Source organism: Stigmatopora nigra, chromosome 10, assembly GCF_051989575.1.
Source record: "Stigmatopora nigra isolate UIUO_SnigA chromosome 10, RoL_Snig_1.1, whole genome shotgun sequence".
Classification (NCBI taxonomy): domain Eukaryota; kingdom Metazoa; phylum Chordata; class Actinopteri; order Syngnathiformes; family Syngnathidae; genus Stigmatopora; species Stigmatopora nigra.
Window position 1 is genome coordinate 9,802,352 of NC_135517.1, and position 14,566 is coordinate 9,816,917.

The 14,566-nt window shown below is 38.0% G+C and overlaps 2 protein-coding genes across 4 annotated transcripts in view; both read left to right on the forward strand.

Annotated features, from left to right (window-relative positions):
* The first annotated feature begins 267 nt into the window (after window positions 1-267).
* Window positions 268-1,882, forward strand: LOC144203677 (beta-crystallin B3-like). The gene is made up of 6 exons (XM_077727243.1): window positions 268-382; window positions 619-712; window positions 792-907; window positions 998-1,130; window positions 1,205-1,347; window positions 1,469-1,882. Exons 2-6 carry the CDS (start codon window positions 638-640, stop codon window positions 1,728-1,730), a joined length of 729 nt encoding a protein of 242 aa, XP_077583369.1. The 5' UTR covers window positions 268-382; window positions 619-637; the 3' UTR covers window positions 1,731-1,882.
* Window positions 1,883-2,756: 874 nt separating this feature from the next.
* cita (citron rho-interacting serine/threonine kinase a) overlaps window positions 2,757-14,566 on the forward strand; it is a 30,726-nt gene continuing 18,916 nt past the window's right edge. For all 3 annotated transcript variants that reach the window (XM_077726718.1, XM_077726719.1, XM_077726720.1), the window contains exons 1-12: window positions 2,757-3,163; window positions 3,252-3,393; window positions 4,030-4,205; window positions 5,354-5,455; window positions 7,743-7,885; window positions 8,261-8,354; window positions 8,438-8,644; window positions 8,771-8,924; window positions 9,966-10,155; window positions 12,701-12,806; window positions 13,723-13,866; window positions 14,200-14,319. In XM_077726718.1, the coding sequence (XP_077582844.1) occupies window positions 3,062-3,163; window positions 3,252-3,393; window positions 4,030-4,205; window positions 5,354-5,455; window positions 7,743-7,885; window positions 8,261-8,354; window positions 8,438-8,644; window positions 8,771-8,924; window positions 9,966-10,155; window positions 12,701-12,806; window positions 13,723-13,866; window positions 14,200-14,319 (1,680 nt within the window). In that variant the 5' untranslated portion in view covers window positions 2,757-3,061. The remainder of the gene's footprint in view (window positions 3,164-3,251; window positions 3,394-4,029; window positions 4,206-5,353; window positions 5,456-7,742; window positions 7,886-8,260; window positions 8,355-8,437; window positions 8,645-8,770; window positions 8,925-9,965; window positions 10,156-12,700; window positions 12,807-13,722; window positions 13,867-14,199; window positions 14,320-14,566) is intronic.

The following is a 14,566-nucleotide window of genomic DNA, read 5'->3' on the forward strand; positions in this document are numbered from 1 at the left end:
TTGGATGAGCGGATTGCAAAAAGCTGACTAGAACAGATATATAGGTTATTTCTCCTGGCTGGATGGTAGAACACTCATCTATGGCAAGATCATGGTGCGCTCGGTAATACAGGCCGAGCTGGGCAGCCTTTGCCAGGAACAGTGGGCAAGTCTATTGAGAAGCAGTGTGATGAATACAATGGGTGCGACAGACTTGCTGCATCAACAGGCTTTTTGCTGCTGTGGCCAGAAATAAACCATAAATACCCCCACTGGCTTGCACCGAATGCTCGCCAGGCCTCCACACCCTCACACTAAGACAGGTTTTGAAAATAGACAAGAACAACAAAGGACGCAGACATTGGCTTGTACCATACCAGTTGCACTGACACCAGCCATTCAGGTAAATCTGCAACTGGAAAGTTTATTTTCTTAGTTTTTTATTATTTATCCATCTGAGTTCTACCTTCAAAACAAAGTATATCTTATTAATGGGTATGCAGAACGGAAAATAAGTGAATGTACAGAAGATTTAGTCTGACAAGTCTGATCAGTCAAAACGTATCAAGAAAAAATACCACAATTGTCTCTCCAAAAGCACTTTTTCATAAATATGGCTAACGCATTGGATCTTATTAGATTGTGCAGAAGCCCAAATATGACAGATCAACAAGGAAGCCCAGACCAGTTCCCTGCAGAGAAAGGCCAAGGCGGAGCTGGAGCCTCATATAAGGTACTTGAATGACTCAAATTTGACTAAATCAATCTGGAAAATCATTTGGCCATTGCAGTTATTCATTTCTGTCCTATAGTTGGTGGTTTTTGAGTTTGAGAATTTCCGTGGAAAGAAAGTGGAATTGTCTGGCGAATGTAAAGATTTGTTGGAGAAGACAGCGAAAGTTGGGTCCATCATTGTGGAATCTGGACCGTAAGGGATTCTGTGTCTTTGTTGAATAATTAAATACACCAGAGCCCTTACAGAAGAATGTGTGAGCATTTCCTCTCTCTTCTGTTTCAGATGGATCGGTTTTGAGCATATAGGTTTTGCTGGGGAGAAGTTTGTATTGGAGAAGGGGGAATATCCCCGCTGGAGCACATGGACCAATTGCCAGAGCCACTACTGTTTGGGCTCGTTCAAGCCCCTAAATGTGGTTTGTATTTACAATAACCATAACTATTGCAATGTAAACACATTCACTAGGGAATCAAGTGCGTATCTTTCCAGGATAATGCAGATCACAAGCTGCACTTGTTCGAGAATGCAGGTTTTGAGGGCCGGAAGATGGAAATTGTTGATGATGATGTTCCCAGCCTGTGGGCTTATGGTTTCCAGGATCGTGTGGCTAGTGCTAAGGCCATCAACGGCACGTAAGACACCATCTTTTGTTTTTAAATATATGCAAGGTTAAATAGTATGGTAATCAGGCGTTTCATTTGGCCTATTATATTCAAGAACCATTATTCAGTTCACTGTCCCTTTCCTTTTAAGGTGGGTAGGCTACATGTATCCGGGCTACAGGGGACGCCAGTATGTGTTTGAGCATGGAGAATTTAAGCACTGGAACGATTGGGGAGCCGCTGCACCTCAGATCCAGTCTGTCAGACGTGTGAGGGACATGCAATGGCACAAAAGGGGTTGCTTCGTTGCCCCTGCTCCTGCTCCCAATTCAAATCCAAAACCTACCCCAAATCCCAATCCTACTCCTATCCCCAAACCGTCTCCAAATCCCAAGTCCCAAACCCAGGCCTGAGTCTACAACCCCAACACCTCCTTACAAACCTTAAGCCACATATTAAAGCTAAAATCTGCATTAGAACATGCAAATGACTAACCACTATAATTTATAAAGATGAAACAGGCTTACATTATGTCATTGCAAATAAAAGCTTCCTGACCTCTGCATATTTGCAAGTGATTATATGTCATTAAATTGCCACTAAGTTTTTTTTGTAACATTTATTTTCCTTACCGCTTATCCTGCACAAAGGTCACGGGGGTGCTGAAGTCTGACCTAGTCAACTAACTACAGAACTGTAGTTTTACACTTTTACACCAACAATCACAGATATGCAGCTTTTATGGGGCACCCACTTAACCTATTGTGCATATAGTAAATTGATATTTAAAATTATAATTAAATACATCATAAAATGTAAATATTTGATAAAATAAAATATAAAATAAATGCATATAGAAGTAAAAGGATGCTGGAGTAACCCGAGGAACCCTGCACACCCACTCATTCAAATTTCCTATAAACAAACTAACAAAGAATAATAATTTTAATATACGCAATTTTTGATAAACCCAAACAAGTGATCTCATTTTGCCCATTTCTGGGCTTTAAAATTGAGTTCTCTATTTTGAAGACAGAAGTTTAATATTTGATCATCTAAAATAGATATATATACTACTTCCTTAAATATATTGTAAATAATAATGAAGGGATTTAATGAATTCACTTTTGCACTTGAAAATATTATTATTATACAAATAACAACATCATGTCAATCTGTTTGTAAATAGCCAAGAAAAGCGGCCTTCAACATTTTTCGACGCAGAGTGGCCGCTGGTTACTAAATCTACCAACTCCGCAATTAGACATCTCACGTTATATATGTGATATCTTCGAGACGCAGTGTATCAGGTCAGTGATTGGTTAAAAATATGTGCAGTGCCCACAACCACAGATCTAACCAATCACAGAGCAATTCGCCAGCGCACACGTTGGAAAAAAAATAGGCGGTGAACCTGCAAAATTTGAAAGTTTGCCGGAAGCAATGAAGACTCAGAAGGCAACAAGGGAACGTTTTAGATCTTAAAGGCTCTTTATAAATTATTCAAAAGATCCACTACCTGCATAAAAGTACCGTGAGTAGAAATACTCTTTAGTTCTTGTGGGAGTAAACGTTAACTCTTTTTTTATGGTTTGCAAACAATCTCTTTATCTAACAGGCTGAACCAGTGTTTACGTTATCATTCGATTCATTTAGTTGTCGTTCTCCTGTACAATGAGTCGATCAACCATACAATTTAATTAAAAAGCTTTGTATGTGCAATCGCTCCGGTTAGATCTTAACAATGTTGAAGTTCAAATACGTGAGCCAGGTAAACGAGAAAACAATGGGAACCTCCCCTGAGCCAATCACCATCCGGAGCTCGAAGCTCAACCAGCTGTTTCAGGTGCACATACCCCAAATATTGTAAAGATTCATAACATAAGAACATGTCCAACAGTGTGCAATGAGGTAACTTCCCCTTTCCTCCACAGGGTCGAATCAGCCTGAGTGGACAGGAGGGAAGATGCTTCTTAAGCCGGGAGCAGTTTGTTGATTCTCTGCTGTTGTTGTACAAAGAGTGCAAGTCTCCTGAGCTCATGAAGATATCTCATGTGGCCAATTTTGTCAACAAGTGTAAGCACTCTTTGCACGAGTTAAATGTCATGTTTTGTAATTGGTAACAGGACATTAAGTGGGGAACCCAAATTCACCATCCTCTGAATATCACTGCTGGTATATAGAAACCTAGCCTGACACTATAAAGTCTCATAAAGCCTTATTTGAAGAGCGAGACGACACCAAACTTTGCACATATATGCTTCGACTTGCTGTCAGACCAAGTCACTGCACGACCCAACTCTGCAAATTGTTAAATTTTAAATTTTCAAAAACAAGTACGTACTGCACACAATAATACACTGTGTACTCTTCAATTGCTTGAGAATTTGAAATTGACTGAAGCCAACAGCATGAGTCACATTTTGTTTACATCACCTCTGATTGATTCTTTCAGATTCAGTCTGTGCTTGTTAGTCGCACATCTAGCATCGATTTTTGGGATGCAGCCCAAAACACAGAGGACCAGACTGATTTGTCAATCTATTTTGTATATGGTCAAAGTCAAGCTAGACTAAAAAAGAAACAGCAATATTTTACAACAAATATAAACAACCATACTCATTCTAATGGAATCTTATTGGCGAATACAAGAACTTCAGTTGATGCATTACCTGTAAACTTGTCCCCTGCTCTGTTTGCATGTGATGCCAGTTTCTGAGGTGCTCTCTGAGCTCCAGGCCTTCCTGCCCAGCCTTCACGACTTTGAGATGCGTTCTGTGGTGGGCCAGGGACGCTTTGGCAAAGTACAAGTTGTACGGGAGAAGGCAACAGGGGATTTTTGTGCCCTTAAAATAATGGAAAAGAAGGTTTTACGCGCTGCGGAAAACGTAAGTATTCTACTGCATTTCATTATCAAGAATTTGACTTATTAAATCGCCTAAATCTCTTTTTTTGTATCATTATGTATGTATTTATTGGAGGTCCAATCACGTAATCAGAAATCCAGGCAATCATGTCATTTCTCAGAGCATCGTAGTTTGGAGAAATATATCAGGTTTTAAAATGCATTTATTGATTCATATTTTAAAATCTTCAAGGGCTATAATACAACACACTAGTCCAAAACTATATAACCAAAAAGAGCTATATAAAACCACAAAAAAAATGTCTTGATAGTTTTTGATTGTCTTGTAATTTTATTTTTATGTCCAAACTAGAATATACACTTAAATGTATTTTTTCTTATTTTTGATGATTTCAGAATTACAGAGATGAGCTAGTTGCTTTTATTTTGATGGGAAAAAGCTTTATGCAGAAAATCAAGCTGAAAGTCATTAATTCAGATTCCACGGAGGTCTTATATGAAAGATTGCTTTGAACATGAAAAGGAATATACTACAGTAATACATGCGTCCTTGCTCCAATTATTGCATTCAAAGAAAATCCCACTGGAGGATGCTGTGGAGTCAAAGTGTGGATACATCATTCCACAGAACTATGACTAACACATCAGATCATAGATAGAGTCAATGAGTTGTGACAGAAAGAGAGGTGAAGTGAGCAATAAATGAGCAGATGCTGTTATATATATATATATATATATATATATATATATATATATATATATATATATATATATATATATATATATATATATATATATATATATATATATATATATATATATATATATATATATATATATATATATATATATATATATATATATATATATATATATATATATATATAATATATATATATATATATATATATATATATATATATATATATATATATATATATATATATATATATATATATATATATATATATATATAAGAAATGCATTGAAATGTTCAGTCAACTTGTATCTGTTATGGACACATTAAATGTAACCTCCAGTGATATACACTGTTGGGTCCAATTGTTTATTCATCTTTCCTACTGCTTACTGCTTAACACATTTGATTTAAAACAATTGAATTGAAAACGTATTTGTCTTTTTTCATATTCTCCACCACATTTTCTCCAGATGGTTTTTCACGAAGAGGAGCGAAAAATTCTGTCTTTGAATTGCAGTCCTTGGATTCCACAGCTCTTTTGTGCTTTCCAGGATGAGGATAACGTCTATCTGGTGAGACTGTAAATTCCCTCACATCTTCTAGCTCAACTACCACAACAGTTTTTACCACCACTATTATGATAGGGAATTCATAAATTATATCCTCAGTTGTATTTAGAAGGTTAATAGTAGTCATTGAAGATATTATTAGGCATTTCGCCGTGAGATAAAGTGATTGAGCTATGAAAATTTAAGACCACCTTGTAAACACGATGCACTCCTGCCCCTAATTCTGTTTCAAAATGTGACACTGCTGCACTTCTGCTGTATGTACGAATATTGCTATGCTAATTAGACCATTGCTAATTATATTAGTTTCGTCCAATAGAATAATTCATTCATTTCATTCCATTCATTCATTTATTTTCTGAACCGCTTTATCCTCACTAGTGTTGTGTGTATGTGTGTGTGTGTGTGTGGGGAGGGGGGGTGCTGGAGCCTAGGCAGGGAACACCCTGAATTGGTGGCCAGCCAATCGCAGGGCACAATGAGACAGACAAATATTCGATCTCACACTCATACCTGGGGGATATTTAGAGTGTCCAATCAGTGTACCATAAATGTTTTTTTGGAATTTGGGAGGAAACCAGAGTGCCTGGAGAAAACCCACACATGCTCGGGGTGAACATGCAAACTCCACACAGGTGGACCAACCTGAATTTGAACCCAGGACCCCAGAGCTGTGAGGCCGATGTGTAACCACTCTTATGCCAGGCTCCAATAAAATCATAATGACAAAATGAGCTAATTCTAAATTCTTTCTGTTTCATATTCATGCTATATATGTATGTAATATTCATTATGGTATATATGTGTAATATTCATTCCCCACTGAAGATTAACTACATCAAATGATTGTATATTAAAAATGCAAATGTTTGCTTATTAAAATATTTATCGATTTATTTAGATTATTTTATATCTACTATTGCTTACTTTTTAATTTTATTTTTTATTGAAAATATCAGTTTTTTTTTAGCTTGTGTTCTCTGTAGTGTATGAGCAGGTTGAAGCATTAGCTAACATAATGGAAAGGAACTTATAGTGCAAAATAGATAATTTACAATATATTGACTGGGAAAAAGTAAATTTGTAAAAAAAAAATGTCCACACAATACTTTTTTCTTTCAAAGCCATGAGTTCTAGGATGTGAAACGAGTAGAACGGTGATATCAATCGGAATAATACATGAGTTGCTCTGGGAAGGAACCTGAATTGTGCAATGTGGGGAGCAACTCGTATCAAACAGCAAAGCTTTTGTATTGAAGGACAAAAATAGTCCTAAAAAAAATGGAAAAGATACCTCTTTTTCCATAATAACGCCTTTATGGATGGACACACAGGAGACGTTAATTTCCTTCAGGTGATTGTCAAAGATGAAAAGCGGCCATTAAAGCTCTGATAATGACAAGCGTGGAATAGACCTGGACCTAATTTCTGGCAATTTTTATACTAACTGGAATGATAACAGTAAAAATTTATATTGAAATTGAATTGTTTCACAGTACTAAATGCTGTCCAGTATTTTGTGATGGCCGTCAGATCTGTTAACACTGTTAAGATAAGTGAAGCTTTATGTGTCCATGGCGTCTGCCTTCCTTCTCCCTGTTTGCGTTTTCTTTAGTGCCCCTCTGTCTCACCTTGCTCCCCAATAGAGCATGGAGGAAAATACAAAGCATCCATCTCTATCTGTGTGTTAAAGAGGCTCCCAGCCTCCCTGTTGCTAGGTAACACAGCAAAATGCTCCCGCTCATTCAGACTTGCCGACCATTCATGCACCAGAGGCTCTCATCTGTTATGGCTATAATGGTTGCCGCGTTATAACTGATATCGGCCTGAACAAAAGTCGTTTATTTTTGCTTGCTTTCTAGAAATGGAAAGCCGTGTTTAGAATTCCGCTTAGGAAATTCAAGTGTCATTTTACCTTTTGTAAACTTTAGGAACTTACTGTAGCGATTTACCCACTATGTCCATTTTTTTCTTTGTATTTTGTTTTTTTCCTTTTCTTTGTTATGATTTTATTTTTTTCCTAAACAACAATCGTTTGACTGGAGTGTGGGAGCTAATCCGGTACCACATCTGAGGTTACATAATCTATGAACGATACCCTATAATCCTAAACTGAACCATGCTTTGATAACACGCATGGTTTAACTGTCGCCAGCTTTTCTAAATATAGGTCCGCTTATGGGCATCTAGAGATATATTCTCGACATGTGATAGCTGTGTATTTTAGTCACAAACAAATCAGACTGATCCCACTGCTATGTTTCTCACTTGTGTACATTTGTGGGTTTAGGCAATGGAGTACTTGCCAGGTGGCGACCTTCTGTCTCTACTCAACCGATATGAGGAACACTTTGATGAGTCCATGGCTCAATTCTATTTGGCTGAGCTAGTAGAGGCCATTCATGCTGTCCACCAGCTGGGCTATGTCCACAGGTGAGGCACTACATGATAAATGGGACAATAGGGTCGACATTTTAGTAACAGCGCCACAAAAATGTAGGTTTTATTTGTTCAATGGATGGTTTTAAGTCACAGAAGGAATTAAAAGAAAACCTTTTAAAATCAATAATGCAAAAACAACAACAACAACGACAAAAAAGCCACTACACTTTCTGGTCTTTTGTTGCTTGTTTTTGTCACCCAGAGTTATACGATACGCACTCATTAATAAACAAATTCAATTCACTGATCAAAACTTCTTACTAAATAATGTTCACCATTACAATCTAGCGCATTGTACAATAAATACAGAAATGTACCAATTGCCAAATTTGTGAAAACAATCTCTTTTATCTGAATCACCTGTAGAGATGTCAAGCCTGAAAACATTGTCATTGATCGAACTGGTCACATTAAGTTGGCCGACTTTGGATCTGCTGCCAAACTCACCGCTAACAAAACGGTGAGAGCATTGTAAAGTTTGCTCTCTGTATTAATGACCCTATTGTTGATGGGTGCATCACTGTTTCATTTATAATTTTCCAGGTGACTGCCCCCACAGTGCCTGTGGGAACCCAAGACTTCCTCTCCCCTGAAGTCTTGGCAGCCATGAACGGGGGTCCTCACAGCACCTATGGTACTGAGTGTGACTGGTGGTCCCTCGGTGTCACAGCCTATGACATGATCTATTCCAGGCTGCCTTTCTCTGATAGCTCTCCAACAAGGACCATCCACAACATTCTTAATTTCCAGGTTTTTAACATTTGGAAACACTGTAATTTTCAGTTCTTGCATGTTTAATATTTCTAAATATTACCTACTTGCAACAGGTAGAGATAAACTGATCGAACTTTCACTTCCTTGTTGTGTTACTCATAGACTTGCCTGAAAATTCCAGAGGAACCGCGAGCCAGTAAACAGTTTGTTGACCTGGTGCTTAATTTGCTGTGTGGATCTGATGAACGTTTAGGATTCCAGGGACTCAGATGTCATTCATTTTTTTCCACCGTTGACTGGAACAACTTAAGACAAGGTGAGGAAATGTTTTACCCTGGCAATAGTGTTTTTTTTTCATTTAAACCCCGAATGCAACCAAAAATATTACTTGAGAGATAATGTATGAGGGCAACACGGTAAAGGAATCGCTATCTAATCAAATCGTGTGGTTCTTATCCTAAAGAGAACAGCCAGTCCTACATTGCATTGCTAGATGTAAGCAAACATCTATTTTTGTCCAGTGGAGGATACTATTGAACGGTGGAAGAGGCTAAGGAAATTAAGTGCATCAAGATTTTCTTGAGTTAAGGAGAATAAACAACACAAACAAGTTGTATTGATTACATTGACAGTAAAGAGTAATGCTGCTGTGGTTAAACAGTGAAAGACGTAGAAGTTGACATTTTCAGCAGAGCATCTGTGACAAAATCACACATAGTCACACTGAGGAACATTTTCAATCACATGCGCTCTCATTAAAATGAGCAACAATGTTGTTATTCCCAAGTGTGTAGCCTCCTGGGAATACATCATGCCACTTAATTTTGGTTTATTTGCATTATGTCCAAACACAAAATATAACCAAATATATACTAATTTTTGCTGAATTTCAATTTATGTTTGGAAATTAATCCACAATGTCATCTGCAGCCAATGAGGCAAGATTTAGAATCTATTAAAGCTGCTTTTGAAGAAATAGAATAGGAATATATATTTAATGGTTTAGATGTTTTTCCTTTTCATTTGAATTTCATTCATTCATACATGAATAGTGTAAAAAAAAAAGGGGGGGATCTCCGATGTATTTATAAGTGTATGCAGATTGAGCTTTGGGGTTTAAGCTGAGAATCTTGCACTGCTGCAGTGAGAGAGGGCAAGTGAGCATGAGAGAAAGTGAGTGAGCGCAAGGAGGGAGGGACAGAGGCAACATCAACGTGCGACTTACCGCACTCTCAGTGCACATCGCTCTGTGAGGTTCCTCCTCCCCTCAGTGTTTCCTCTGCTCCCCCTTTTTTTAACTGGCATCTCAAAACATTTCTTTGCCTTTTTCATTCCACTCATTGTCTGCTTCCCACAGTTCTTCCACCTTTTGTTCCTGCGTTGAATGCTGAAGATGACACCTCTAATTTTGAGGAGCCGAATCAGGCAGCCCCCCGGCTAGCCTCGGCATCCAAGCGAGGAGCTCCCCCTGTGGGCTTCCAGGGCGAGGATCTCCCCTTTCTAGGATGGTTTTTCAGCAGAGCCCTGACAACATTGGCCAAATCGGAGTAAGTTCAATCTGTTTATTTTGCAATGTTGGGCTTTTTACATTTTTTTATTTTATTTTTGTAACACTACCCCCTTACATTCTACCTTATACACCTTTGTTAATTAAATACCCCGTGCTGTCATTGGTACTTTCTGTGCCTTAACAATTCCCCTTTACTTTAATAACAAATTGCAGGTAACCTGGCTTGAGTTAACTAGATAGTATTTGGCTTATCGTTAAGGTCATGCCTGTTGCGACCAATTTTTTTCCCCACCTTATATTCTGCAATTAGAATAAACAAGAGGCGGGTTCTAGTCCCCATGTGGTGTTTCCTTTCTTCAATTGGTATTTTTTGTGTGTCTTGAGAGCAACTTGCTGGTAGAATGACCATAGAATGCAAATTTATTGGACAGAAGCTCTGAGCCGGTGTTATCTAGCCATCGGTGCTTATTGGTATGCAGCTGAGTATGTCAATGAGGTTCGCTGAGAGGTGGAACAGCCCTCCCTTCACACACACACACACACACACCCACACACACAGACATGCACCCACGCAGCGACATTCCCGCCCTCTCTACTGTTATTGTGCTGCTTAATAGCATCCTGAATACAGCATGAGTTTTGGGACCATAATTATCCCTAATGCTATTTGACATCTTCACCTCTGGTAATAATCCAAGAGAATGTGTTGGAGTCTAGCTGTCTGTGCCAGAATGATCGTGCCGGAGACTGCGGAGCATGACAGCTGCAGTAGCAGAAAGGAAGCAAAAGGCGTGAGCAAATTAGGCAGCAAAAGGGATGAGAACTCAGATTGGGGTAGAACATCTATTTCCATGGTGACCACCGTAGTGTTTTTTTCTCCCTCGGTTTTCCACCCCCATCGTGACTGTTCTCATTGTCTCATTTTTTTTCTTCCATTTTTAAATATCGCTTTCCCTGCCTAGTGCACTGGGAATCTTGCTTTCTTTCCTCCGGTAAACTACTTATAGTACAATTTTTTTGCTCATGTGTTCCAAGTGGAAATGCTTTTTCCCCCTAGCACGTGTCACATTAGTGTGGGCACACGTGTACACTTATACATTCACAGAAAAATAGAATTCAGCTTAACATTGTGAATAATGACAATGCTAATCATGTGCTTTGAGGCGTTGTCAGAGTCCTTCTTTTGTTTTCATTTTTGTTTTTATGAATGTGTCTAATGCGCTCATTAGTACAATTGACACGAACTGCCCGAAGCAGAATGCCTTAAACGTAAAATATACTCTGTGTTTTGCACAGGGCCATTATTTATTTTGGAGAATAAAGAAAGAGAATGGGTTAACAGCTTGGTTGCAATCTTTTTGTCATTTTTTTTGGAATATATATTGTATACAGAAGAATGAGATCCATTAACCCAATAGTTGGTTTTTTTTTAAATTCACCTCTGAATGGAATTTGTAAGAATAGATGTGTTGTGGTAAATATTCAACATTTGAATCGAGCGCTCAGACTAATTGACAAACAGGTCCTATTGCCATGAATAGACACAATCGGTTGCTATTGATGAGAGCTTTCACAGCTCCACAGGGAATGATCTGAGGTCACAGAAAAGAACAATCGAGTTTTTCAGGAGTCATGAGCCTTCTTCCTCACAAAGTCCCCCTTAACCATTGGCCTGACCTCTTATATATATTTTTTTCCAGATACAATGCTTGCCAATTTATATTCTAACTAAAAATATATTCATTTAAAGCCTAGAGTAAAGGTAAATATCTTGATGTTCTACTAAAATAACTCATCGAAGCACGCTACAGTATTGCTTTGTTAACTGGGATACAGGCATTCTGGATTAGGAATTTGCCCAAATGTTCACATAATGTCGAAATTGTATAATTGTCTGAAATGTCTTGTTATGCAATGATTATGATTAATGAGCACTAAATTGCTTTAATCCAGCTCTAGATTGTTCGAATTAGGATTTGTGCAAATTCATCCTCCAACATTAAAATCATTCATGATTTAACCAATATTCTTCTATCCGTCAGGAGATACACATCAAGTTGCATATTTGGCTGTTCAGACTGCGTTTTTAAATAACTTATTTCCTTCCCTGCTTGCAAGATGTTTAAATAGTATCAAAGTTTCCTTCCCAAATCCCCAAACCACTGATAAGATTTTTATTTGAACCCAACATGCATGTCATTTAAATAATAAAAACAAGTTCAAATGAACTACGACTACCCAGCTTGTTCCTGACACATTGAGAAATGAAAAGCACCAATTAAGCACAACGTTTTCCATATATTTTATCACATTTGGTGCAGGTCTCAAGAATGTTTTGGCTTCAGCATGTACTGCCGCATATACAATTCAATCGAATGTTTTTTTTTCCCTCGAGGGGATTGTCTGACTAGTGATTTTTATTTTCTCTGAGAAATAATAAAGCTTGCTACTTCTACATGCACTGGCATTAAACGGTAAAATTTGACTTACAGGTGGTCAAATTTGTATTTTCTAATGTGTATACACTATTTTTTTATATTTGGCTCCATAAGAACTCTGTTTTGATGTCTTTTTGATTTAAGGGCAGCTTCTGCCGGCCTTAATTCTCCTGCTAAGACCAACTCTATGGAAAAGAAGCTCTACCTTAAAAGCAAAGAATTACAGGAAACCCAAGACAAATGTCACAAGGTGAGATTTGTTACTAGCTGTATTTAACATTAGAATTTGCGTAGGTGTTTATGCCACATCACCCGCTGATTCATTGAAGGTAATACAATACTAATATCTATACAAGAAAATAAATAGAGTATATACAAAACACACACACAATGGATAGCCTTTTTTATAATGAGGTTAAAAATAGCCAACAGAAATGCGTTTTTCTAGGTTTCTGAAGCGCGGCAGTCATTTTAACTCCCACTAAACCGACCATGATAGAGTGGGACAATCCCAAAAGTGATCCCCCTCAAGTAATTGTGTTTATGGCTTCTTCTCTGTTTGTTATCCGTCAGCCCCCAATAAATGGAGACACTATTCTTCCACAGTGGCTGTTTTAAGCTAACCATTGATGGGTCATAACTCAGTACCTACCCCCTTTAGACAATATAAACCTCTTTGTTGTTGATTGATGTACTTGTGAACTGAACGCAGTGCATTGGTGGGCAGCTGCTGTTCAATAAGGTCACTCATAGGTTACTTTTACAACATCAAATTTCACCAGCTGAACTCCGGTGGTTAACAAAATGTTAAATATTGATATTGATGATAACAGTGCAAACATCAAATGAATAATAAAATTAAACATATTACCATTAAAACAGACTCTATATTATGGCTGCTCAAAATGTGTATCCGTCCACTTATGATAGATTTCCCAAGCCATACATTTCGGCCCAAAAATATTTCTATTTGCGTAGCCGTTATGTTTAGTATAATCTTCTCTGGCAGTATAAATTAATACTGCTGGAGAAGAACAATGCATGAGCAAGAACAAATGTATTCCCAAAAGCATCGAAATTCAAAGTACATTTGATTTATTTCCAACAATGCTCATTGTTAAGCTGCAAAGACACGACTTTATTTTTTGAACTTGACATGGATACAGATGGAGCAGGAGATCTCCAAGTTCCAACGCAAAATGAATGATCTGGAGTCAGTGCTTCACCAGAAAGATGTCGAGCTGAAGGCTTCTGAGACTCAAAGAGGCATCCTCGAGCAAGACCTCGCTACCTACATAACAGAATGCAGTGTGAGTCATCCAGTACACAATACCTGCAGTTATGAGAAGTTCCCTCCAGACATTTTGGAAGTTACATAAACATCCTGTGATATGTCCTCCCGCAGAGCCTAATTACCTCAGTAAAATCTTATTTATGTTTCTGTGAAGGAAGCTTTGGATCATGATGTTGCAAACAGCCTTTTTCAGTGGCACTCAGATCCAATTGATCATTACCAATATAAATGCTGAGTTTTGAAAACAACCGCCACACTAAATGTTGTTCCACAAGATGATGTACTTTGGTGCCTTACACTAGATAAACCATACTTTGAGCCACGATCCGTGTATATAACGTGTTTGCAGAGCCTAAAGCGGAGCCTCGAGGAGGCACGTGTGGAAGTCTCTAGAGAAGATGACAAGGCTCTGCAGTTGCTGCACGACATCCGGGAACAGAGCAACAAGCTGCAGGAAATTAAAGAGCAAGTATGTGTAGTAGCTACCAGACATAATCCCTGTTCTCCCTTGTTATCAGTACTGGCCTCTTATTCAGTGTTTTGGCCTAGGTAGATTACAAAAAAGATAACTCAGGTGACAGTAAAGGTTTTTTAATTATATTTTATTACAACATTAGATTCTTTCTTTTTCAAATTTGACAAAAGTGACCAGAATGTCAAATGACTTTAGTCATAGTCTTTTTTGTGCCACCAGACGTACAACACCAGACGTTTAA